The 27638-nt window shown below is 37.3% G+C and overlaps 1 protein-coding gene across 2 annotated transcripts in view; it reads right to left on the bottom strand.

Annotated features, from left to right (window-relative positions):
* Positions 1-180: 180 nt before the first annotated feature.
* IPO13 (importin 13) overlaps positions 181-27638 on the bottom strand; it is a 52988-nt gene continuing 25530 nt past the window's right edge. Inside the window, exons 5-20 of one of the 2 annotated variants that reach the window (XM_026706997.2) lie at positions 27198-27364; positions 26891-27011; positions 25335-25482; positions 24893-25074; positions 23565-23591; positions 23076-23210; positions 20787-20930; positions 18665-18745; positions 14943-15080; positions 14458-14554; positions 12980-13032; positions 7634-7700; positions 7321-7379; positions 6871-6960; positions 6314-6495; positions 181-4804 (exon numbers count right to left, since the gene is read on the bottom strand). In XM_026706997.2, coding sequence (XP_026562782.2) covers positions 4705-4804; positions 6314-6495; positions 6871-6960; positions 7321-7379; positions 7634-7700; positions 12980-13032; positions 14458-14554; positions 14943-15080; positions 18665-18745; positions 20787-20930; positions 23076-23210; positions 23565-23591; positions 24893-25074; positions 25335-25482; positions 26891-27011; positions 27198-27364 — 1791 coding nt within the window. In that variant the 3' untranslated portion in view covers positions 181-4704. The remainder of the gene's footprint in view (positions 4805-6313; positions 6496-6870; positions 6961-7320; positions 7380-7633; positions 7701-12979; positions 13033-14457; positions 14555-14942; positions 15081-18664; positions 18746-20786; positions 20931-23075; positions 23211-23564; positions 23592-24892; positions 25075-25334; positions 25483-26890; positions 27012-27197; positions 27365-27638) is intronic. The other variant, XM_026706998.2, reaches the window with a different exon arrangement.

Raw genomic sequence — 27638 nt, 5'->3', positions numbered from 1 at the left:
AGTTGAAGTCCACAAGTCTTAAAGTTGCCAAGGTTGGACACCCCCGGTTTAGACCATGCTGAACAGTAGGGGGAGCTTTACTGATCACAAGCTGAAGTCAACAATTGCTAAAAAAGAAAATGAAACAAAAAACACCTAATGTAATTCTCCGACTGAATTAATAGAAGCATAGTCTCCAAGTAACAAGTTGCCATAGTTCCATTTTATTCCAAAGCACTGTGTCCTTTTCTGGAGATCACACTTAAATATGTTGACAAAGAGAAATTAGCTAAGAGGGTCACAAGAATGAATAAAGATACTGTATAAAAAATATTCTATAAAGAAAGGTTGAAGGAACCACATTGCATTGGTCTCTTTAATGGGTAACAGAGATGCTATGCTTATGTAAGGTTTTAAGTATTTTTTCCAAATCATCTTTGAAACATGCATTACCCTAATTTTTATCTTTGTAATCCTCAGGGGACCAAATTAAAGTTCTTGACAGAAGAATAAATGTTGGGCAAATATTAAAGATCATTGAATCTAGAAGAGCAGATTGACAATAGAATTATCTAGATGGATGGTGGACTACTATACTTGCTATTGGAATTCTCAAATTTAAATCTTACAGGCTTTAATTGGTCTCTTTGCAACAAAACTGTTGCCAGGCCCCAGCTATATTTTCTCCACCCAATTGGAATGCTTCTGTTCAGGCTTCTAAGTGGCCACTTCTTCCTCTAGGAGTTTCACCTCATTCCATTTAATTTTTCAGCCAATGTTCAGTTTAATGATGCTTAGTCTTCATTGCATATTGAAATGGTTGCCTGTAGGAAACTTTGACAAAGGAATTTGAAAATCATAAGCATGCCAAGCTCCCTCTTATTTTTTAATAGCTCTGTTTTGGCCATAATTGTATTGGCACACCCACGTTTTCTATTAAAAGGAGTAATTGTGTTTATGCATGAATGTTCCTTTATAAGGAAACATGAAATTACACAAGCACCTAGTATGCACTTTTGTCATCCAGCACATAGATTTTTTTTTACTTTTCACAAATATTGTTTCTCTATTACATCCTTAATGTGAAATCAAACCAATTAGCTTCCACAATATGGCATGAAGTCAATTCAAGCTACATTGATGTACTCCCATTATGCAAAGTATCTCAAAACTTTTTGAGGTCAGTAGGCATTTTTGAAATTTACAGTCATGTTATAGACACTCTAAAAATGTCCACTGTAGTAAATCTGGAAAGTCACAAAATACCCACTCCCTAGGGAGCTAAACTGAAGTTCCTTCATTCCCACTACTTCAGCTTATTTTTCTCCTTTGATTTTGATCAGGTAGGCATTCTTTCAAGTGCAGGCAGATAATCCAGAATGCCTCTCAGAGTCTTGCTTGATGGAGGTCTGTCCCTCTACCTCGAGTTGGTGAAGCATCTCATGGAGCTTTGCTGTTCTGACTAGATGAAGAGTCCAGATATGATCTCAACCGGCTTTACTAAGGTTGTTACTGTATTCATGCTGTGCATTGAGTCTGTTATTACCGAATGAAGCTTCAAAAGACTTTTCCCATTAAAATCTTGACAAAAGCAAATCACTTTGTAAGTATTGTATAACCTTATAGCCCCTGTGGATTCTGAAGTGTACATGAGGCCAAGAGGCACTATTGGAAATCTAGATTGTACTTGAGACTGATGTTTTGTTTAACGGCATACCAGGATTTCATTTTTAAAATTGGGAGGAAAAAACAGGCAGAGAAGGAAGTTTGGCAAGCACCAAGAGCCCATTAGCACTAAAGAAGAGGCATCCTGAGCAGAAGCATTACTTTGCCAGTGCTCTTTCATAAGATCCTGTGCCACTTTCTGTATCTGAACACTGGAGCGTCGTTGAAGCAGGGAGGCAATATTGAAGAACGCTAATGTAAAATACACTTATTTGGTGTAAGGGACTCTTAGAGAAGTAATACAGCAGAGTTTTTCAGCAGAAAAAACAGTGAAAATTATGGAATTACAAACTGGTATAAAATATTCCAAGAAAATAACCTCCAGGGAAACAAGATAGAAATACTTTCGGTACATGGCAAAGAAATACAAGAAATTTGCCTTTTTTTTTTGCTGGAAGTGATTCACTATTACTAAACTTTAGCCACATGGATCTGTTCTCTTACCAAATTTTTGCTCATTTCTTACAACTGGAGGACGGAACATTTCTAGTGTACAGATCAATTGCCGTCAGAAGAATCCTAGCAGACCTGTACCTTGTATCATTTCATGATAACTTACCTAGTACCCAACCGTGGCTATTTCTCCTAGACTGTTTTGTTGGAGTGATTGGAGATACTCTTATGTAGACAGGCCTTGGAAACAACCATATAAGCTATTTTTCATGATTGCCCTTTGTGAAGATGGGAGATACAAAAATGGTGACAACAACACCTCTAAACCTCTCACATGGTCAAGAAGGTAAGGCAAAATACTAATCAAATAGAATAGCTTAAGGCTGGTTCTGTTCAAGGTAGATTTCAGTGTGTGTGTTTGTGTATTCTGTGCTTCTCAATTTTTCAGGCACCTGTTCAATGTCTCGTGTTCATTTAGGATCATAAGTTTTCTTTATGTTGTAGACTGAAAGGCTAACATAGATAAGAAAGCAACAATGCAGAACAACCAGGTAGGCTATAGTCTATAAACCCCACCACAAGGCACACAGTATAGCTGTTGTGAAGCTAAGTTTGGATATGGAAATGGAATTCATCATTTGTTCACCAAGTCTTCTTCCTCAAAAATCTGTTTTTTCTCCATGTTTAGAAATGAATCATTCTTTGTAGTATATTACTTATCTATAGTCATGCCATGCCAGAGGAGGGGGAAAAAGACCACAAGGATTCATTCTTCCTCCCCTTGAAAGCAGAAATTTCTTGCAGAGTTTGTACTTTGCTTTCAAGATTCAGAGTAAAAACATCTGATTACATTAGAACAATTCTTTGACTGAAGAACTGTAATAGAAGTTAGAACATCCTATTTTCAAGATTTGATGCAGAAGAATGTATTAGAGAACCATCATTTTTTTAAAGAAGTGGGGAGGGAATTAAATAGTACACGATTCCTCACTTCCAAAGCCCTGTTACCTCAAATGCAACCAAGAGGAGGTGGTTTCCCTACTGCACACATTTTTGCTCTAATGAACCATTTAAAAGATGAATGGTTCCAACAGGCAGAAAAATACTTCCTTTGGTTAGAGGAAGAGCTTTGGATCAGATGAGTCCAAGATTCAGATACCACCCAAACACTGTAATTTAGCTCCTATCAGTAAAAAAAAGGTTCTTCTGAAAATATGGTCTTTCCACAAGCATGATTTCTGTTCCAGAGTGGGTTTTTCAATCTCTCCCCATTTCACAACACAGTTGTTATACCATGGTGTGCAGAATTACTCTGTTACCATACTTATTTCTTATAAGAACTTAGCTATTCAATTAATTGCCTTTTACATTATCCCAGAATAGTTTTTTCTTTCCCAAAACATGTGCTTTTTGTGCTTTTATGCAGAAACTTCTGCCAAGTCTACATAAATTCCTTGTACTTTTCACGCTGATATTTAGATATTGTTCTTTAGGTAATAGGTGATAAATATTTTTAAGTTTCATTAATGTAGCAAAGATAATTTTGTGTGAATTAACTTCTATCTATCCAGTCCTGGGCAAAGGAAGAGGATCAGCAGCAAACCTGAGTTAGGAGTCTGTAGGAAATCTGGTTAAACTACTCCTGTAGAAGTTGCATTAATATATTGCCACTGAAATGGATCTAGGTGGTAAAGAGGCTTAGCTTATTAATGACTTTCCAATCTTTATGACATCAAGAATTTGTGTGACAAAAATGCTTCTTTCTTCATTCCACCTTTACCAACTCTTGTCTCCACCCAGATCCATTGTAGAGATCAATTGTCAGCAGCAGAGATAATGGAAAAAGGGTTTTCAAACCATTCATGAGAGCAGCTGCAACTCTTTCTTTGCAGCAGACCTACACGCTCACGTTCACATATTCACATCTTTTAAGAGGCTAATGTAATAGAAGATGTTCTGCAGAATGTGCAGAGGCAGAATGCAAAGTTTCAAGAGGTAATGTAGCATACTTGCCAGCATTCCGAGGAACGTCACAGCCCCCAAATGGTGTTGCCTCTTTGTGATACCTTGTTGAAACTCTTAGTATTATTTATTGCACCAATTAGGCTAGGGCAGATCATATTCTTGTAACTGCCTCTGCTACAGCTGTACTCCATCCCTGCCCATAATTGCCCCTAAAGTATGCCACTTCCCCAGTAGACCAACCACAGGAGCTTAGAAGTAGCCTTAATGTAGTTCAAGGCAGGAGGACCTTCACTTCAATCAGACACAAGCTTCCTCATGCAAGTAAAAGGTAGACTCTTTAGAAATAAACAATATCACAGACACTTCTACAGGAGCGTGCCAAGGGGGAAAGTGGCAATTGGTACACTAGTCCTGTGGTTGACAGGGGACTGTCCAACTTCTGCTCCAACTTCTGCTCCAAGTCCTTGAGCCCGTTAGCTCTGAATCTGCAGAAGGGATTTGGAAACAGCTTGTTCTTGAGAGGAGCAACCAGGGTAGGTTAATTGTAAAGTTATCATTCTATCAGCTGATTTGGTAGCAGCTTCAGGCAATGGCATAAAACCGGATCTGTTCCTGCTGCAGTCTTTTGCCGCACAGAACTCCTCAGTAGTCTGCTGTGTATTCAGTACCATGCAGTCCTCGACAAAGTAATGTGAACTCCTTTACCATCTCCTTCACACGACGTTTGTTCACACGTTCTCTGCTAACACAAAGGAGGGAGGATAAAAGATCAAGAAAAGGATGATAGATTGTAAAATTTCAGGACTTGCCAATAAAGAATCGACACATGGAACAGTGACATGCTTCAAACAGTTATTCTTGTTGCCCTACTCACTGGAACTCTTTTTATTTACAAATGTGGATAAAAAGTATTGAGAACAGAACAGTTCATGCTAGTCTCTTCCAGAGATTTGTCATGTGTGCTGGCTTTCATTCTTTCAATTCCTGATCCAAACAGGCATAGAGCAGGGAGATCTAGAAGCAAGATCTGGGTTGGTCCCTGGGACCAGAAGCTTAGTCTTCTAGCTTTTGGACTCGTGCTAGAGCCCATTCTCAGGGAATGTCTTTCTACCAGAATGTGCACATTCCAGTAAAGAGTGGTTCCCTGTGGAAGGGCTCCAGCACGAGTCCAAAAGCTCAGAAGACTAAACCTTTGGTCTCAGTGACCAAACTGGATTGGATTTTGCAACATTATCCTGGGACACATATATTTGCCTTCATTCACAAGTTTTATGTGCATTCACATAAGTGCAAATAATATTTGTAGCCACAGGTCCTGATAAAACAGAATCTATAATGTCTGAAGCACATTCATATTCAAGCAAAGGCATACATGATGTCTTTCAGGGTTCTCTTCTTTAGTGGGTAGAATCGAGACAGTAAGAAGAGCCAACACATGGAACCCCCAATCTCCTATAGCCTTTCAGCATATACTTAAAGAGGGAACATTAAACCCTCTTCTACCAAGCAGCAATGAAAATTAGATTGAAGAATTGAAGCCTTCTGCTCTTGGACACAAAATATTATCAACAAGCTCTGTTAAAATGCAAGCCACCATTCTAGTGATGTCATCTGGCTCCAGAGCAGTCACATTTGTAAGCATATTGTATGAAGCATCAACAGGAACACTTAAGCTGGATCACTTCTGAGGGGTTTGATCTTAGCTAACCAGTAGTTTTTCACTTTGGAAAAATTGGTGGGGCACCCCAAAGTTAAAAAAAAAAAAGGCACTCCAGCTGGTTTGCCTTCAAGTGCAGCACCATGCTATAGAACAGGGGTCTCCAACCTTGGCAACTTTAAGACTTGTGGACTTCAACTCCCAGAGTTCCTCAGCCAGCAAGTCTTAAAGTTGCCAAGGTTGGAGATCCCTGCAATAGAAAGAGAGAAAAAAGAAAGAATATCTTTTCTGTGTACCATTTTTTCTATTGAATTCTATACAAATAACTTGTATATATTTAATATATTGAGTTAACATAAATGCTGTTACTTTTATAAAATATTAATCAAATGAATTATTCTTAAGAGGCTTCGCTGTATAGGGCTAATTAAGATTTTTACCATCTGGACTTCAATGTAACAATTTACTAAAAGAGAATTTAGGAATTTAGAACTAAGCACAAAATAGAATACATGGAATAATATTTATAGAGCCTATTCAGTTTAATTGTTCCACAATTCTTTCTCTCTGAAAATATGCCAAGAAGAAACTCACCTGAGAATTTGTTGGCTGAAAATGTCCTTTTGCTCAGGGCTGACACGGGTCGATGGAAAGCCATCCTGCTGCATCACTTCCTTGATCCACACACTCAGGTAACTGAAGCAATGCTTGTTGAGAGCAAAAAGAATCTCAGCAAAATGATCCATCAAATTTCGTGAAGCTTGGCCACCTATGCCCTGCAAGGATGGAACAAATCCAGTCAAATCTTGCAAAAGACTCTACTGCAGGGTGAACTTTACATTATGTCATATGAAGGTGCCAGTAGATGATACCAAGGGCCAGGCTGAGTGCTTCAGAATATTTAAGGTCCCAGCCATAAACAGATTCCAATCCTATGCATGCATACTTGGAAAATAAGCTCCACTTACTTTAGTGGAATTTATGTGAGAGTAAACATGGACAGAATCATGCAGATAATCCTGTACATATTCTGATAACAAGGAAACTGAATTAATAAAACAAGTTGGAGTAAACGCAGCCTATGTGTGAGCAGAGTGCTTCCCAATTATCCTTTTTCATGGATCCCAGATTATGAAAGACACGCTGCTTACCTCAATTACAGCTTGTAGCAACATTTTGCCATTCTCATGTACCACTTGTCCCACAGGTGCAATCTCCCCACAGCGTGGCAGCAATTCGGTCTATAACAAGTGGGAGAAAAGGTCTTAAGTGGACAAAATATCAAGAACTTTTTATCAAGCTATCAAGAACACAAATTTCAAATTGGAAATACCCCTCTCTTACAGACAGAATTTAAATAAAACATAATGGGAAGTTTGCCACTTTATTTCCAAGTCTGAATACAAACATTAAGTACATAAAAAAGAGATATCCCCAAGAAGTAATAATGAAAGTGAGTCCTTTCATTCAGTCTGGGAAAGGCTCTCACTGATCAGTGTTGGTGTTTTGCTACTCAGTCTCAGAACAACTGCTTTTCATATTGTGGTTCTATGACACCATTAACCAATGATAGATTTATTCTGCTAAAGGCAAATACTCACAAAAAAGCCACAGGCAGCTTTGACAGTTGGTGCTTCAGGAAACTTCAGAGAGATCACAGCTAGAAGGAAGCAATAATTTGGTAGTCAGCTTGTGTACTTACAGGTGTTTTTTTTTTTGGCAAGTTGAAAAAGTAAGCGTTCCTTCCTAAAAACTTTTTACAAAGGTTTTTGTTTAATTTTGTAGCCATTTCCATATCAAGAACTTTTCTCCATTCTTTACAATCGTCACAACTTGTAAGGATCATGACCCATATGTCTAAGTCATTTCCCACAGTGATTTTAAAGCAATTCAATCTGGCATGTGCGTACTCACCACAATGGAATACAGCTTTGACATCCAGGCTGCTACACAGGAACAAATCAGGTTTCCGTTTGAGTGCCTGCAAGGTACACATATATACACAGACAATAAACACAGCTTTGGCAAGCCATGGACAAGCAATTGCCACACAGGAACCCTTGGCAAAGGCTTGCATGTGCAACTTACCTGGCCATCAGCTATAAAACAGTAAGCCAGGTATGGGAAAAAGGGAAATGATTATAAGATGTGTCTTTATAATTCAAGAGCATAGGGTCCAGGTAAGGACGAGCCTCTGAAGAAACATGAAATTGAATTATTATCTGGAAAGCAGCTTCCTAGTCTTCCTACTTTGTTACAAATAATGAGGCACCCCAAGTATAGGAATTCCACTCTAGATAATCAGAATAAGGATTATTTAGATACTTAGCATTTGGGTTTATTTTTTTATATCTACATCTGCCTAGAAACATATTACAATACCACAGAAAGTAGAAGCAAGAACAATACATACTTAGTCTGTCAGTAGTATGGATTGCAATTCCCAGTTCCTGTACTTTTGTTCTGAAATCTGAGTTATCATGACATTCCTAAGCACAAAGCATTGGCCAAACAGCAAATTATGTATCATCTAATCAAATTTTACACAACTGAAGTATAGTGATCACTACAATATTAGAAATAGTAGTCTCTTCTATGATGCAGAGCAACTGGATTTTTAAGGTAACAGTACCTTTAACAGCAACAAATCTTTCAGCACCATGGACAACAGCTCCAACTCCTGTGCCTGAGCAACTGTGATAGCATTTCTATGCATTCTGTTCTATGTATAAATGGATCCCTGTTATCTAACCACATTGTTAGACATGTTTTCTATCATTAAAATACTACAAATGTTGTATAATGAGCAGCAATTGGATTTCTACAATAATATTTTAAACTGCAATAACTAATTTCTATATCTTTGTGTTCTATTTTCCTTGCTCTCTTAGTTTCACTTACAAACAAAAACAGATTAGCTGTGTTCCTTTTCCTGATGAAAGAAACAAATTATATTTAATTTTCATTTGTTCTAAGATCACTGTTTCGATCCTCTTGGTGTTAATTTATAGACTTTGTAACATTTTTATATTGCTATAAGTTTTATGAATTTCAATATTATATTTGCCATTATTTTACTGGAAAAAGTCTGTTTTCTTACCATTATTCATACAACTTTTTATTTAGATATGTATCTTACAGCAATCTTAAATGAAAAGCAAGTATGTTGAATTGTATTTGGCCCTTAAAATACAGAAAGCAATGCCATGTAGAGAGTAAAATACATCTCTGTCACAGTATACCTTTGTAAATGTTTATAGCAATCTTTCTTATAATCAAAGAAAATCAAGCAAAATGGTAAATAATTAATTTCTATCAACACCAAATGAGTTTCATGAAAATATATAGTCAGGCATGTTCTTTCTTTGCCATCAGGTGAGATTTTGCTCCTGGCAACTGCATGGAAAGCCTTCGCAGTTTTGTAGGAAGAAATTAAGAAATTGTTGTTGCCCTCTTCCTAGGACACGGAGGGAATGACTAGTATAAAGTCGTCCAAAAAATTATTTGCTAGTTTCTAATATTTTACATTTTTAGATTAACTCTTTATCTGAACTGCCCTCAAAGTTAAATATATAAGCCTATTGGAAGGACTTGTGATTTGATTTTGTATGTATGCAACCTGTTGTATTCCAGATATTTTTAAGCCACCTTTATGGCCAATAGTAAAGAACTATGAAAACTAGAAGCCAGAGGATTAAAAGAGTACTAGGTTGCCTACTCTGTTTTGAACAATTAAAGTTAGTACAGCTTCCTAATTTCAGAAGAACCAACTGCCAAAAATATCAAACTTAGGATCATCATGTAATTTAGGATTAATAAATCCTAAAGCAAGTCAGCCTTATTGGATTATCTTTAAATAAGGAAGGATGAAGAGAGTGTTGTGGCATAATTATATTCCAACAGAGTACTTCAAGGGCACAATCAAAACCACTATGCAGACATAAAAAGAATCTATTCTACATGCATTTTAAAGGGATTTCTTGAAGAATCCTGACATGCTGTTTAATAACTTCCCAGTCTTTGAAGAAACCTGGTTTTTTTTGTTTAGAATCATAGTGATGTCTTATGATTTATTCAAAATGAAGTATCGATTCTGCAGATTGATTGATATCCTATGAAGTTATAATGTTTTATGGGCATGTAAATTGAATCAGTCAGCAAAAGAATAGCTGATATGCAATCAGTTCTGTTGAAGAGTCCACTCTCAGAACTGGCAACGAACAAAGCTATCATGAAATATTGCTAACTAGGATGAGGGAGGACCCCTATAATTTTGTTCTTTTTCCCTATTTGATACCAATAAATGTTGCTATGGAAAAAATATAAATGATCTCTACTGGAGAAGTTCAGTATCTTCTATACTGTAGCAGGACACGATATATAATCTAGGAGAAAATACATATGACTTATATAAGCCAAAGATTTGATTACTGGTATTGATTTAATGCTCTACAGCAGAATTCTCCAATCTTTCTGGCTTTGCAGACTGGCAAGGGTGGGGGAGAGAGAGGATGGTTCTGCGTGAGCAGCTAGCAAGCACACGTAGCTCCATTTGCGTTGTGGAAAGCATGCGCGCCTGCCACCCACACACTGGAACGTGTGTGCACAAGCTCACGCACTGCTCACGTAAGTGGGAATGGATGTGTGCGTGCCATTTCCACAGTCCGATTGCAAATTGCTCACGGCCCATTAGTGGGACACAGACTGGAGTTTGGGGACCCCTGCCTGCTTTATACCTTCTTGGGAAAAGTAGATTCTTGAAAAATTGCCAGGACAGACAGGAAGACAGAATTTCAAAAAGCATGATCATAATGTACCAGAGCTGAAGCAAATTAGCTCCCAAAAGCTCTATATAAAATTATTGATAAATGTTTACTTTACTTTATTGTCATTGCACCTCGTACAATGAAATCAAACACCATCTTCAGTGCACACCATGACCATGACCATGAAAATAAACACAAACACATATCCTTCACCATCCACACATTGAACCGAAAATCCCCAACACCGCACAATACTGCACTATACAGCAGAATTCAAAAGAGCTACTGCCCTGGGATAGAAGCTGTTTTTCAGCCCATCTGTCCTTGTTTTTATTATTCTGTACAGTCTGCCAGATAGTAATAGTTCCAAAAATGGGTTTCCAGGATGAGATGGATCTTTGAGAATGTTTGAACTTTCTTAAGGCAGCAGGAGCTATAAAGCTCTTCCAAAGAGAGGAAAGGGCAACCAATGATCTTCTGGGCAATTCTGTTAACCCTCTGGAGTGCTTTCCTATCTGCGCAATTGACAAACAATACAGATGTGCAGTAAGTTAAAATACTCTCTGGTGCAGCAGTAGAAGGTTACCAGCAGTTTTTCATTCAGTTGTTTTCTGAGAAATCTCAGGTAGTATAATCTCTGCTGGGCCTCTTTGACCAGGGCTGCAATGTGAGCACCCCAGGTCAGGTCCTCTTTTAGGGTAACACCCAGAAACTTAAAACTGGCCACATGCTCCACTCAGTCTCCATTGATAAGCAAGGGCTGGATGTCTGATCTCTTCCACTATAAGCTCCTTGGTCTTATTGGTGTTGAGGACCAAGTTATTATCTCCACACCACAAAAGCAACCGGTCCACCTCATCTCAGTAGTAAGACTCCTCCCCGCCTCCCCCGGAGATGAGTCCCACCATTGTCTGGACACCCACTGAGTACTTTTATGCATTATTTAATATCAGGAAAAGCATATGATTACAGAAATTGTTTTTTTTCTGCTATGAAAAACATCTCTATAAGAGACATAAATACACCTAACAAATGTCTCACTTAGCTAGAGATTTTGGGCTCAACTGTGGTTATAAGTTGAGGACTATCTGTATTTTTAATTAGTGTTGAAACAAACTAGTGAGCAATGGTAGGCATAGTAACTATGTCAACAAATCTCAACAAATCTTTTTCTAATGTCAGTGGCTCATAAATTTTCTATGAGTAGATAATACCTCCTCAGATCGGGGCCACGGTGGCTCAGGTGGTAAGACACTAGGCCTGCGTACCGCTGAGGTCAACATCTCAGCGGCTCGATTCCCATGTGCGAACAAACCGCAGAGGGACAAGAAAGGAGCCTCCCCCCGATTGCCTACCAGCATTCAGGCATCCCATGGGTAAAGGTAACACTGCCCGAAACAATTCCTTTCACAGAGGCAGCCAGCCACTTTGGTGATCCCTAGCTAACACGTGCCATACACTAAATAAATAAACAACCTCCTCAGGTGAAGAAAAAGCATTTTTAAGAAGGTGATGCCCAGATTCTTAAAATAGTGTTAAAATGTCGTATTTTTTCTGAGATCTCTTTAGTTTTACAGAAGAAAAAATGTGAGATGTGTTTGCATTATGGCTGCAAGCTTTAAAATCTGTCACAAGGGGGCGCTAGGTGCTAAAATATTTTCCACATCACAGCCTACAAAAAGCTTACCAAGCAACAATAAATCAGAGCCAAGAGGAGAGCATCTTGCTGTAGTCAGGAGAACCAGATGATATCAAAGATCATGCCCTTCCCTGCTTCATTAATTCATAATCCTGCAGCTGATTTCCAGTAAAGATATTGCTCATCCAACTCAAAAGCAGTTCACAGTCCACTTATTTCCTAGCTGAACTATCCGAGCAGTACCTCACTGCATTGTACATTACATCATTACAACAACATTTGAGACAAGGCAGCATGAAAATTCATCACCTGGAAAAAAAAAAACCAACCCAGGAAATCTCAACAAGAGTGAAGAAGGATGGAGCACCAAAAGACTTTGAAAGCACTTAGACAAATCAAGTTATTTCCTGTTAATCATATAAGATCAAGTTTCTCTTCTAGATATAACCCACTAGATCACTGACTTCTACCCAACAACTGGAGACTCTGGATTTGTTAAGAGCTCAGAATCATTAGAGCCAAACATGCAACACATATACAATATGGATTTTTAAAGTTTCTGAACTGCATTTGCCATTTTCCAAAGGTTCCTCCTGTTTCAGGTCACAGCACATGATTTGAACCAAATCCAATCTAGAGGTCTTGTTGCATTTCTATGTAGAGAAGAAGGGATAAACTTATACCTAAGAAAAGGGATAATGTTTTGTTTTCAACTTCCACAGAAACAGATGAGAAACTCGATATTCAACTAAAAGGAAAAAACGTTGTCAACAGAAAGCTAAAATAGGTTTAAATTGAATTAAAAAAGAGAAAGAGAGAGAACAGAAAGTGAATGAATAAGAAACTAAAACACACCTGTGCCAGGAGTTGCATAAATGAATCAACAATATCAGGATGATCCCTGGGCCCTAAAAATATAATAAAGATGTAACTGAAGAGAAAAATCATACAAACAGCAACTTAACATCATATAGTTATGTGATACAGAAAGAATTTACAAGTGAAAACAGGAGTAAGGGAAGGGTGGGGGGGAAGGTGCAACAGGGTGGGCTGAAGAGGGCAGGCACATGAGCAGCTTGAAGCAAGTTAAAGAAACAAAACATACAAAAATCATGGAGCTTGGAAACCCAAGAACAGAAAGAAAGTGCAAAGGAATAGGCATGTCGCCCAGATTCCCCTGCCAAGCACCAGGAATAAGAAGGGGGAAACTGACTGCACCCTAGCAGGAAGTACAAGAGAAGCAGGAGCTAACTGCACATCAATTTCTTTTAGAGAACTATCATATTTGCGGTGGATCCTTATTTTAAAATACTTTGTCCCTGAAGATAATTCTAGAGTCTATTGACAAATCCAATATTGATGTGAGTGAATAAAAGTTCTAAAATCCATCTGAACTGTAATGGCCATCCCAACATGCTATGCTCCTTTCACTCTTGTCAAAATGTTCACTTGACTGGGAAGTATATAACTTTGCAACATTTTTAATAGGGAAAGACCAGCATGACTGCTGATAACCACTCTTCAGCATCAGGCACCATGAGACTCATCCTCCTCTGCGTTGATGCCATCATTCTGCCTAATGAAACTAGGCATTAACAGGGTATCACTCAAGTACTGATTCCAAGTTCCAAGTTCCAACCAGCCTCCTGGGGATGGGGCCAGATCCCTTAATACCATGCAATTGCATGCGGATTTTATTTACATACTTCTAAGCTTATCCCCTCATTTAGGGACACCTTAATGGCAGCATGGCAATTCCGCAGAAGCAAAAGGCAAATCCAAACACTTGCTATGAAATCAGCAGAGCTCTGAGAGAAAACCTGTCAGCAGAAGGACAGAGGAGTTGTGGTGCAGAACCTTCAGAACAAACTGGGCCAGAGGAACAGATAGATGTGAGTGACAACACATTGTTCTGGTTATGTTGAACTAAATAGCAACACGCTCCCTACAGGTGGTAGGTCTTATTCAAAGCCAACCATTATGCGAACAAAACTACTAACTCGACTTTTTATTAAAACTGAGAATCTGACAAACAAAGGGCACCGTTTCAGTTTAAAGAACCGGAAGGAGGGGAGAGGAGAATATGATAGCACTATTGCCCTCTCAAATAGCAACTGATGTTCAGAGAGAAACAAGCTAATAAATTTGATTCTCATTACTCAGGATATAATTTATAAACTTGGCTGGAGCTCATTCCGCAGGGCCTACTGTCTGAACAAGGGAACGGAGACTTATCTGCAGCCCTACATGTGAACCTGAACATCTTACAAATAGAAAGAACTGTTATCAAATGCAACTGCTTCACAAGGGTGAGGGTCTCAAGACATACATACCTTGCTGAAAGAGTGTTAATGTAACTGATGTAACAAGCAGAAAGAGCGCCTTGATTGGTGGGAAATGGGCAGGCTCATGGGCAAAAATGTGAACCAGCTGAGGATGTAAGAAAACACAGAAGTCGAATAGTTATGATATTTTGCATTCTATTTCACATCCCTAAACCTACTTTTTACCAATTTCCTCATATTTGGGCCAACGAATTGTCTCTACTATTAAGCATCAGCGAAAACTTTAGTATTAAGATACCAAAAGAGGCAAGATGGTTCAAGGATGTTGCAGTTTTTCATTTGTTTTTGCCCATAGAGAGACATACTATCCATTTACATGAGCTAAGAGAGAGAAAAAAAATTCCATTTTTGTAAAATTCTTATATCAAAGGAAAAAGCCAAGAGCACCAGATGGCAGAAAAACTGCTCAACAAGTATTACTTTCCTTTCTGAATTTAGTATTTATCAGAGATTAATGTGCTAAAAAAACTTACCTGCCTGGTGAGGTCTATAGCAGATGCCTGAGGAATAGTGCTATACATCTGTCCCAGCATCTCACACAGTTGAGGCACCATGGGTGCAAAATCATCTAGAAGAGTCTTCACAGATTTTTCAAAAATGGAGCACACAGACTGTGGGGATAAGAGGCTGTGTCAAGGGAAAACCGGGTGCTGGAAAAATTTTTCCCCCTCAACTAAGGAGTTACTTGTTTTGTATTCTATTCTTAACTTGAAGAAATTTGAGGCAGCATAACATTGTTGTATTTTATCATTTGAGATAGGGTAGACTGAGCAAGACTTGGTTGTGATCATCCAGCAAAAATTCATGATTAAACAAAGACCAATCTTTGGCTCCCCATTTTTTTTTTTAAAATAACATTCTATCTCGCTCACATCAGCCACTATTACAATATTACAGTTTTTTCACTTTTACAGTTCTCCTGCTGTTTCAAAAGTTGGTTTTCTTGAATGGAAGTAAAAATACTTTTCAGTTGGAAATTGTGATATGCATGTAAACACCAAAGGATGTACTTTAGGAAAGCTACTATTTTCCAAACAGTTTAAACACTTTCTACTTATCCATGGAGATTTGAGTTATGTATATGGCAGACTTCTTGAACAAGATGGTACGCACCTTGTAAGATCACATTTGGGCAGTTTTGTTTAGCAGTTATGCTAAACAAAGAAACAACAGGCCTAATGAAACAATTTGGCCAAAATATTATAAATTTTGTTATAGGGCTTCATTAAAATCCTGAAGTAGGAATTTTAGATAAATACTTGTTGCTATAGCAAACTATAATAAAGTGGCCTTTGAAGCACTGAATAAAAAAAAATCAAACAGAGCATTGGTTCATGAAGTTTATGGCCTCTTTTGTCAATACACTAATTTTTAGATGTGACATAAACAAGATGAATAAACTATTAACATAGGAAAGCAAATCAGATTTAATAGATTTGATAAAGACATGTTGGAAGAGTCCCATGAATGAAATCTAGCAATATAAAATTGGTTCAGTAAGAACAGAAGCAATAGAAAAAGTTGCACTATGTGTTAAAAGTAATCACTCCTGTTCAGAAACCCAAGTGAATGTACTTAGCACTTTAAAGAGCATCTCTGATAAATAAGCAGAAGAACAAATAAAAGGCACACAGGCTTCAATTTTTACTATCACAAGTCTCACCATGGAAAATATGTGAATAATCTCTTTCCAAAAAAATTGTAAATCTTTCCCAGACACGACACAGTAATTATAGGGGACATATTATAATATCTGTTTGGAGCATTTCACCAAGCTTAGGCATTTCAGGAAATTCCTGGACTGGTGATTTTTTTGTTTTTTTGGACAATTTTCTCCTTGAGAGACAGGGGAAGGCAAGAGAGATTTGCCCACCCTTGACATGATACCATTTTTTCATTTAGAAAACAAAAAACTGAATTCCAAGGTAAAGGATGAAGAATACATAACCGGGTAGCTGTGCTTGCAAGGAAATAAAAATAGCAGTTGATTTCAATGTCAATATGAATCAATAACATTACATCAATACCAAAAAAAAGGCAAATGCAAGAGAAGCGGTGTTTCCAAATCAATAGAAAGATTGTTTGCAATTATTTTGCACTGGACAAATCCTACTTTGAATATTATGTCCAATTCTGGGCTGCACATATTTAGAAAGATTCAATTAAATTGGAATAGTTCAGCAAAAGACAATGAAAATTATAAGACTATTCTTGAGTAGAGAAGACTAAGGATTAAATGATAGCACTCTTTGTACTCTTCAAATATCTTACTGACTTTTACAAAAGTCAGTAAGAGCAGTTCAACGCTGGGACCATAGAATAATCATGACTTCCTTCATTGGATGTCTACAATCATAGGTGAGATACCTCTTTTTCAGAAATACATATTTCAGAATTTTACTCTGAGTAAGGGATTGAAGTTAGCACAATTTTTTAAATTTTATATTCAAGCATTGTTAAAAATGCAAAGAACCTCATTCATATTGAGGCAAAACTAGAGATATAATTTTATTAGGGAAATGATTGAGAATTTAGCTTTTGATTTGTCATGCAGATATATCAAACAAAATTTTAGCCATATGAAAGCTTATTTTCAAGTGTGTACTGATTATACTTATCTTTCTTTTTAAATAAGTGTGTAACCCAAAGCAAAAGATCAAGCAAGAAAACAAAACATAACCAGAAATGAGTTTAAAGAATTTCCAGTACTCATTTGTCTCAATACTAAATACTACTAAAAAGGAATAGCCCTAGGCCCATGGATATAGCAGCTGGTTGCTAATCTCCTGTTACAAATTGTATAGTTTATTTCTTCTTTCTTTCATGGTAGTTGTTACAAAAATCCCTAACTCTTCACAGGATATACCTCTCAGTTCTCTAGGGTGAAATACACATAGATCAATTGTTGCACTCCCTTTCAATTGGCTACTTTTATCCACTGGTTTTAAATGAGCTGCCTAAAAAAGATATTGCAACTATTTACAACAACATAAAATTATATTTTATATGCTATATAAAATGCAACAATATTTTATATAAGATAAAGTAACAAAGAAAACAAGAGGAAATGAGGAGTGAGGGAGAAATTATCATGGCACTTTCTTGGGAGAGAAGAGATCACAATGATTGTTGCTTTCCCATTAGTGAGGGTCAACCAAAGAATGACACAGCAAGGCTGATTTAGGCTGCAGCAACAGGACAGCAAGCCCTTTAAATCTCAATGTTCCTTTCTTGTATATCTGCATGAGCACAGCTGGATATCTGTTTTCTCCCAACTACTTTCTTTCCTTTTTTTTTTAACTGCAGCAATCATTTTTGAGATGTTTAAAGCTGTATTACCAAGTCATCGGAGGAAAAAATTGAACTGGACCAAAATGAACTGAACCAATTCAGCCCCTCCCAAATTAAGGGAATTACTTGAAATTATCTTCTAGAATCAATCCCCAGACAGGACACAATGTAAAATGGATAGCTTAATTAATGCTAAACAATTAAACATGTAGGATAGAATAAAAGTGATACCATTTTGCTAAAAACAAATCAGATCGGTATTAGATTAACAGTAAATATTTTTGAAGTTTTAAATACTTTCATAGTAAAATTGTGGTGTTTTTTTTTAAGCAACTTAAGTAGATTTTAACTTATTATAAGGCAAGAATGCAAAGTTGTTATTCATACAGTTCATACATATTTATACTTGGTTACATATATACATATAAAATTACAAAATTGCAGTGCGATAAAAATACAGTGAATGAATAATAATCCAAATGGCACTACTGCTAGATAGATGATATCATGCTTCTTAAGTGTATATGCTTGACTCAATTCATATGTGCCATAACTTACCTTAGAAAGGGGGTGGCATGGTGATTTCAAGCTATTTAAGAAGAAATAGAGCAGATCTAATGCTAAGAAACACACCAGCATAATTCAGATGAGTATACTACAGCAGCATGTCAAGTACCCATCACAGATCAAATATTTTTATAGAATCACAGGATAAATCCGGGTTTCTCCTCCTAGTAGGCCTATGTTTTTAAAAGAAATGTTCTGTTACTAGTATTAGCAGATCCCTGGCCAGATATCAAAGCAGTAAATCCACCTGCTCAGGCACGGTAACTATCTGAAGCAAATGCCCTGCCCTGTATCCCTTTGTGTGGGTTGTTTTCTTTTTAACTAGAAGAAGCATTACCTCCACAACTTGGGCATCATTTAACCACTTGCTGAGCACTTTCTGGATGAGCTGGAAAACTTGCTGTAATACCACCACTACCTATAAAGGAGAATGAACAGAGAATATAATTCAGAAATGAGTGTGTCTTACATTATTTTGAATTTATTTATAGACATTCAGATTTTCAGATTGAAAGAGTGTCAGAGATTCTCTTGAAAACCTTTTGGGCACCTCCTATAACTGCACTAGTAATGCATATCTAAAAATATACAATGCATATCATATTTCTCATTCTCAATGACTAATACAAACGAATCTTTTTTTTTTTTTTAAGGAATGTTCTGAACACTAAAAGTCATATAAAACTGCTCATGATCTTGGGTAACTCAGCTAAAGAGTCTCACTTAGAACAGAAGAATACAAGGGACTTCCAGGGAAGATGGGCCATTGTGGAAATTGCCTATTAATTGCTTCAAAGAAGTTAAGACACCTTCAAAGTGACAAGATGAGATGCGATGCCTTCAATCTTTTAATATAAAAATGTTTTAATCTTAAAATTAAATTTTAAAATAAATAGCAAAAAAGTAAGACAAGGTTTTGCCTATAAAAGTTTTAAATAGAGAAAAGGCTCAGAAAACATTAGAATATTGGATTTTAAAGAGTTTAAATTAATCTTAAATAATATATTTTTGTGGGAAATAAAACAGTTCAGATATAGGAGACATAACAAGAAAAGAAATTTATAAGGATTGTCCGAGATATCTTTGGAAAACTGTAATGGGAACTGCAATAGGACTTTGAATTAATTATATCAGCTATCTTGTGTCTTCTTTGGAACAGTGTCTTCCCAGAATAAGATGTATGGAAAAACATATGTAAGAAAATCTATCAATCAGAACTTTGAATTAGGATTTGTTATCAGATATAAAGAAAAAATAGATAAGACTTTAAAAATTAAGAAGGAAATAAATACCAGAGAACACCGTTTTTGCTGGACTTACAAACAAGGCTGTTTACACTATTGAAGACATTCCTAACAAGGTTCAACAACTATCTGAATGGATTATAAAGATTGTTCTGTATAAAAAGGGGGAATACAAAGTTGGTTTATTTGACCATGTTTAAAATGGGAATGTCGTGATTTTAGGTGGTTCTTTTTGGATGCCAATATTTGGACAGGAAAAATGTGGCATATTGTATTTGCTTGCATTTAATATGATGATTAAGCTTTTCCCCTTACTCGATTATGTACCTTAATTTCATAGTGTTTAAACTGACTCTGTACCCGTCTTTTTAGTTCTATGTATTTGTTTTATAAAATGAGAAATTATTTCTGTTTGTTATGATAATTTTTCATTTTTTGTTTATATTAGGATATTAGAATCCTTTATATTTACTAAATGTGGATTTGTTGTAATTTATAGTTGAGGTAGGGAATGTTTATTTGAATGGGATAATTTATTTGGGATGGTTTTCTTTGGAATTGTTGGCATAGAAGGTTGTGTATTGGCAACTTGTCTTTTTTAAAGGAGAAATGGTCCCTCCTTGTCATGTTAAACTAGATTTCCTTGTTTATATTAGTCTATCAGAATCATTTTATGTCTTTTAAATGGGGTTTTGCTTACAACTAACAGCTGAGATGTAGAATGTTGAGTTTTATATATATTAAATAATATTGTTTTAAACTCTTGACTAGTCATTTTGCTGATTGAAGATGTTGCTTATATGATTAGCATCGAATAAGAGATGAATTATGGGATCTAAAGTTTTATATTTATTATTAAAGGAGATGAAAAGTTATGAAATTATTTATACTTGTCATGATGAGGGTGGGAAGTTGCTTTTGGGGGAAGAAATGTTTTTCTTGTTTTGCTTTTTTGTACCCTTTTCTTTCTCTTTTCCTATTTTAAGTTTGTATTATATTTTATTGTTGTATTTAAAACTTTTAATAAAATTAGTACAAAACACAATATAGGAATATAAAAATATCACTTTCCTCATATTTTTTAACAAGGACAATATTACTTTCTACAGGAAAAGCTGCTCATAATAACTGCATTGCAGAGGAATTAAGCATTTATTAAAAATTACTTGTATTAACATACAAAGAGAACTTCTTCAACTATGCAACAACACTCACCGGATTGGGGCCCTGAGGCACCGGCAGTTTTTTAACCTCCGTGTTCTCATGATCATCATCATGGTGACTGATATCCAAAGTGGTGAAGAGGTTGGAGAGTAGACCCAATATATGGATAATAGCTAGCTTGTTAGATGGATTGGGCTGCAACATAAAGTATCACTATAGTCATCACACGTGGCCCAGGATATAGGCCACTATCATCACATTTTCTAAGCTGGCATCAATAAGAAATAATAGCACTGTGAAACACAGCTAGCTACTTAATGCTTCATTTTCTTAGCAGACTTCAGGCTAATCTTTGTATACACCTAACTATAGTATGAACATATACATACCAAAATAACCATTCTTAAATTAGATGACGTTGCCTGTAGGAGAGAAAGTGGAGGAGTCAAATGGGGACTTAGTCTAGAACTTCTATGCGGGCACAAGAAGGCAAAGTCTGACCCCCTTGAATGCCACTGAACCTTATCTAGTGTCATCCAGATGCAAATGGTTAGTCTGAGAAGATTCCTGTGTACAGGTTTGAGCAATAAAGCAGCTAATTGAACACTTCAAGTGTGGATTGACATTGGTTTAGTTTCATCCCCAGCCAACCATGAAGACAGTTTAAAGTCCTATTGAGCTGTTCCAGTTTTAAAACAATATTTTTCAGTTTGTCCCAATACCTATTTGCTCTGGATTTAAGACTCTTTACTGATCATGTGCTTTAAGGGAAAAAATGGGATTATGGCCACTTCAGATGGCTTTGACATGCCCTCTCTACTCCCTTTTCAAAGGCCTTCTGCTTTTTCACATTTCACAATTCTTTCAATACGTAATGGCGGACACTACTGTTCAAGCAGGAGAAGCTTTCCTGCTTTACTGAGCAGCATTCTCCGAAAATACAGATTTTAGTAAAGGGACCCCGAGTAACTGTTAGACTAGATTTGGTCTGCTAATCCAACACAGTTTCTTCTATTTTGGAACAGATGTGCCACCATCCTCTGAAGGATGTATGGTAAGGGAATTTTAAGACCACCAAAGCAATGAAGAATGTATGTGTTTGTGTGCATGTGCACGTAGGATTCACACACTTAACTATTTATTGAATCTCATAGAAAAATGCATTTGTGAGGTAGCCTAAGAAAAACTCACTTTCTCATGCCCCCTCCCCCATCTAGGCATAACCGCAAAGAGAACAGAAATCAAATGGAATGCTGGGGTCTAATCACTTTGGGGTGATAATACCTTGCCACTAGTGTGCCTCCTAGGGTTTCCTTTCAGTACTGGCCATGCTCAATTGCTCCACCTCAAGTGGAGCTTTTAGATCTGCAAAACTATAGTGCAGCCTGAATAATTGTGGCAGCAGCAAACAGAGTAAGCAGCTTTTTCTAGTCTGAAAAATATGCCTCTCTTAATGGAGAAAGACAATGGAAGAGGAAGCCTGAAAAGGCAGAAGAGATACTCAAGGTTCACTGAGCAGTTCTGCCCTCTCCTGTGATCTGCTGAGGGATGAAGGAGAGTCTTGGTCTGCTAGCACCTGTCAGCCTCTCCCCACCCAAAAGCTGACTGTACTGAAGGTAAGACAGTGATGCCCTAGAGTAGACCATGATTATTCTAAGTTGTGACAGTCATGAAGTGTCACACATGTGACCAATCCAATTTAATGACTTTTGCAGAGGTCATTAAGCAATTGTAAAGCGAAACCATTGTAAGCTATGAGCCGTTTTGTCACAAACGGGAAGTAAATGCCAGAGTTTTGGCAAAAATGTCATAAAATGCAATCATGTGATCACAGACACTGCAAATGGCCCAAAATACATGCTGGTTGCCAAGTGCCTGACATGCAGTCATGTGACCACAGGAGTAACCACCAGGACCAAGTAGTAAATAGGAGATCTGTTGTAACTTCGAAGAATTGCTAAATTGTCAGTCAAGGACTACCTGGGCATCATTTGGTTCCAAAAATAGTGCAAAACTAGCAAGGAGCATCAGGGAGCTCAGTCATGCATCACTGTGCATTTCTCTCCACTTGGATAATATAAACAGTAGCTAAACCACCCTTCAGAGATACTTTCTATATCCATCCTATTCTACCCCATATTAATAAGAGAAAATGTAGAAGTGATAAATGGGATTGTAACAAAGAAGAATACAAACTAAAGGACAATGGCGGAAATCACCAATGAAAGGAAGCAAAAGAGGACTCTCAAATTAAGCATGACTTGTAACAAAAAGGATAATGAGGTCTAGTCTTCCTTGAGAAAAAGCAGAAACTATTAACAGGCATCTGATGTAGCTCACCGTTTCATCGGCCAATTTCTCTAATTGTTGGATGTAAGGAGTTATAAGCGAATGTAGATTCTTCAGAATTTCTTCCACTTGGAGGGCAGACAATAAGAAACCCAGAGCCTGCATCAACCACATACACTGACTTGTCTAAAAAGAAAAGATGGACAGCTTTTTCAATTTGATTATTGCATTTAAAAATCTCACTTCATCCTCCCAATCAATCCTTAATTATCTACAAGCTTAAACTTAATAATGCCTTGTGAGAATTTATCCTGAAACTTGTTTATAAACGGCATGATTCAGGATATATAGGAACGGCCATTTCTGTGATTAGGAGACATAACTAAATCTCTATTTAGGAACTGAAAGCCTCATTTTGTCTGACGAATAAACCCTCACATTGGCTGTAATGTTCAATTCTACTGAAATACTGTAGTTTGATAAGAAACCATATCTTATGCATACTTGTAATTTCCTGACAAATGGGGAAAACAATCTTACCTTGTGAATCTGCTTCATTAGCACCTCCTACAGAGGGAAAGAATCAAGAAAGTGAATGCTGCCTCTAATGTGGAATTTAGTTACATCAACAATGCCCTAACCATAGTACCACCTGAAAATCCTGAGAGCCAAATACAGATTCTAGGGGATTGGAGGCTTCAGAGAAAAATGTACAAATTAAAAAAAAAAAAGAATAGCAATCAGGATTTCATTATAGGCAATTGATTGTAAAGACTTTGCCTCCGGGATTCTACTTGCCAGTCAATAGAACTTATCATATACAACATAGGTAACATTTAAACAAGGGAAAGACAATAAGCCATCCTAACTAAATTTCTATTACTGGGAAAAGAATGGCCTCTACTTTTCATGCAATCATCTCACCAGACATCTGTAGTTGGACAAGATACAAAGATTATCAACTCAGTTGAATTCATCTATAAACACACATCGATACAGGCCATATATGCTATTTAGAATGCTCTTATTATTCTTACTACTGTAAAAAGACTACTACTGTGCATCTAGATCAATACTAAATATTGCTTAAAAAGCTTAGATTTTTCACTCTTTGAATACCAGCAGTATGGAATCCTTCCTACCCACCCTCAAGGACCATATATCCTCAGAAAGGTAATTCTAAGTCAGACGCTGCATACCAACAATGAAGAGGACTAAGTTATACATTTTATTTCCTTATTATTCTGTCCACATCCATGCCCTCCCCCCACCTTATAAATCTATAAACACATATCTGCACTCACCCTGTGCATACTACAGATGACTCATCCTCTGTTTTTAACGTGGCCTTGCCTCCATCAACATACTGGGGAGAGAAGCTGGAACAGTTGGAAGCTCGCTGTGAGCAATTTTCATCATTCTCTGCAGAATGGTTTATTTTGATTTGGATTCCAGGGTTGGGGCAGGTCACAAGGAAATAACCAAATAACTTCATATGGTTTCTTTTTGGCTTGTCAAAGGACATGGGCAGGGTAGGTGGAGAGATGCTTGCTGAACCACTGACTTTGCTGGCTGATTAGACTGACAGCTACTGTTGCCATGATCAAGGGAGGTGATCTGCAACTATTGAGACAACAATGTGCTGCTGCCTGTTTAAAAGAGACAGTTTTACCACCTCTGTTGAAAAAGCCCTCTTTTGACCAAGTGTCTTTTTTTTCTAAATATAGGCTAATCTCAAATATTCCATTATTGGGTATGGTGACATAGAGAGTGATGGATGAAACTTCTGGATCTATTTCAATAAGGGTATTATTTATTTTAATTATCCATCTATGATTTTAATTGCATTAAACCATGTTTTGTGTTACCTGAGAGACAGCAACAATGTTGGCAGCATACGGAGGCAAGTCATATTTACACTCACGGCATATCTTCTTAAGAGTAGAGACGCTAGAGATAGATAATTCTGGGTTGCCCAGAGCCTGCAATACCAAGGGCAGGACATTGTTGATCATTACAGGGTGATCAGCCAGCCATTCCGATAGAGCCCCTAGTAACAAAAAGAAACAAGTCAAGATTACTTTGCTGATATAACAAGCAAATTCAGGGAATAGCATAGCAACTTCTTACCAAACAAAACTGCTTGGCTGAAAACCTCTTCCCCACATATAATCTCACTCAGCTCTCAAAGTATTAGTGGGCAGAACCCTTCTCAAAGTTAAGCTATCCTTTTGCAACAGCTACATAATCTCAGAATTGCAATCTTCCCCATTCAACAACTTCTCCCCTCCACTTGCCCAATTTCCTCACCAATAGTAAACATCACCGTGTCTGCAAGTTGTACATTGCTGATGCTGATGTGGGGGATGAGGCCGATAAGGCCAGGAACCACATCTGAATAGTTTACATCTATGGTCTCTGCAATGGACTGGAACCCATAAAGTAAAGCTTCCGTGTTCTGCCAGAAACAAAAAGAGATGTTTTGAATCCAGCACCAAACAGCTCCCTCTCAAATTTTGATTCTGACAAAAGAGGTACAGTATGGAGCTAGATCACACAGAAAAATATAGTTGTCATTTTCTTTCTTAGAATTAATTCTATGATATAAATTTTTCCCCAAAGCAAGTATTATTTTTCAAGCAAGTATTATTATTATTTTTACATCTGAATCTGGGATGCACATCCCCAATTATACTCATTGTCCTTATTCTGTGATCCATTGCATATATGGCCTGAGCAGCAATTGACTGAAAGTTAACTAGTTTGGCTTCTCACACTAGTTTGGCTTCACTACTTCAAAATGGGGAAAGAAGAAGCAGAATATCTTGCACACATTCCTTTTCAATGGGCCGTTTTATAGAGAGACATCACTTCGTTTACAACATGCTCAGTATTCTGGAGCATCGGCATGATTGTTACTTCTAAATGCTTTGGTTTGTAAATCATGGTCAGGGCTCCATTTTTTGTTTGCTGTCACAGTGATGGATAAGGAACCCCTACCATCATTGGTACTTCATATCCATCACTGTTTGCCACACCAGTAGCACTCCGATAACAGAGCTCGGTGATCCATTTTGATCAGCTGCCATATATGGACATGTGGCCCAACATTAAAACTGTCTGTATGTAGCAGACATATCTAATACCTTTCACTAAGCTTTCAGTAAAAGCATTGGTTTCTGTAACACCAGAGGGAATGGGACTGTGCCTTTACTATACAGCAATCTCTATATTAATCTAGGAGTAAAAAAACTCACAGCTTCAGTTTGAGGCCCCAAGGTATCCAGAGCATTTCACTAAAATTCAGCTGGAGCACTTGATTATGGGCAGTTTAATTTTCATTTAGCAACCACATTTCATTCCAACAACTTGTTAAGCAAAATAGTAGCTGAGTGTGCAAGTGTGTGAGAGAGAGAGAGAAAGAGAGGGAGAGAGAAAGAGAGAGAGAGCACTATTGTGAAGATCACTGGTTGCTGTCCTTGCATTCAGATAACGTGATCTTGCACTGGGTCCTGAGCCTAACCCGCTTTTCCTCCTTTTCCCCACCTTGTAAGACAGAGAGATTGCTTAAACAAGATATGTCTTCCTGAGCTGCTTTTCTCTGCCGCCAAGAACTTCCCTAAAAAGTGGTGATAAATATGCACATTGGTCAGAAAATGATTTTTTTTACAACAGTCATATTTGTGAATGGTTGTTAACCATGTTAGAAATAGCCTATATAGATCTCAAACTGGAAAAATGGCAAAAAGTTTCATAATACCCATTTATTCCATTACTTCTTCTACACTGTTTCCTCTCTAGTCCCTAGTCCTGGCCAATGGTTCACTAGTTGCTGCTCTCATCTGACAGGAGAACTCTATCCTCACCTGCCATGAGGATGGCTGATCTGAATTTGTCAGAAGGCGGCCCAGTTTGTCATATAAGCTACTCAGCAGTTCCGCTCCCAACATCTCATATACATACATCAAAGTATCTGAAATGTCCACTCTGAAAGAGAAAAGAATCACAAGAATATCTGCTTATAAGACAAAGAATACACAGAAATAGCTAAAATAAACACTAACAATCCAACATTCAGCCTTCATTACAACCAATACTATCTGATTAACTACTCTTTTGCAGTTCACAAGCCCTTTCATATATTAAAAGACACCACTAAGCAAAAGATCATACCGATATATACGAAATTGCTCCTTTTCATCAGAGGACCAGCAACTGTATTCTTCATCAGAGGGGAACTGAGCTTTATGTAGGAGTACATCCACTAACTGAAAATATACAGGTCGATACACTTGCTGATACATTGCCTGTTTTTCTGGATCAAAAGAGAGAATGTCATCCTGCAAACAAAAAGATAATTGCTCAATTGCAAGGAAAACTATGTGACACAACTATCCTAAGAGTTGGGTATGGTCATAAGAAATTACTGCTATCATCACTTTCTGATGAGATAGCTAGAATTCACAATTCAGTATCGTACCACTTTCCTCAAATCTTTCAGCTGCTCTGCCGAATATTGGCTTGTTCATTTGCAAGGGCACCCCAGATTCCTTTCCTGGCATTTAACACTTTTCCTAGCTTCTAGCTGCAAGGCAACAATAAGAGGCTGCTGTT

Source organism: Pseudonaja textilis, chromosome 3 (genome assembly GCF_049901715.1).
Source record: "Pseudonaja textilis isolate UNSWEBS1 chromosome 3, rPseTex1.2, whole genome shotgun sequence".
Lineage (NCBI taxonomy): Eukaryota > Metazoa > Chordata > Lepidosauria > Squamata > Elapidae > Pseudonaja > Pseudonaja textilis.
Note: the sequence above shows the minus strand (reverse complement) of the source record. Positions and strands in the feature narration are given on the sequence as shown.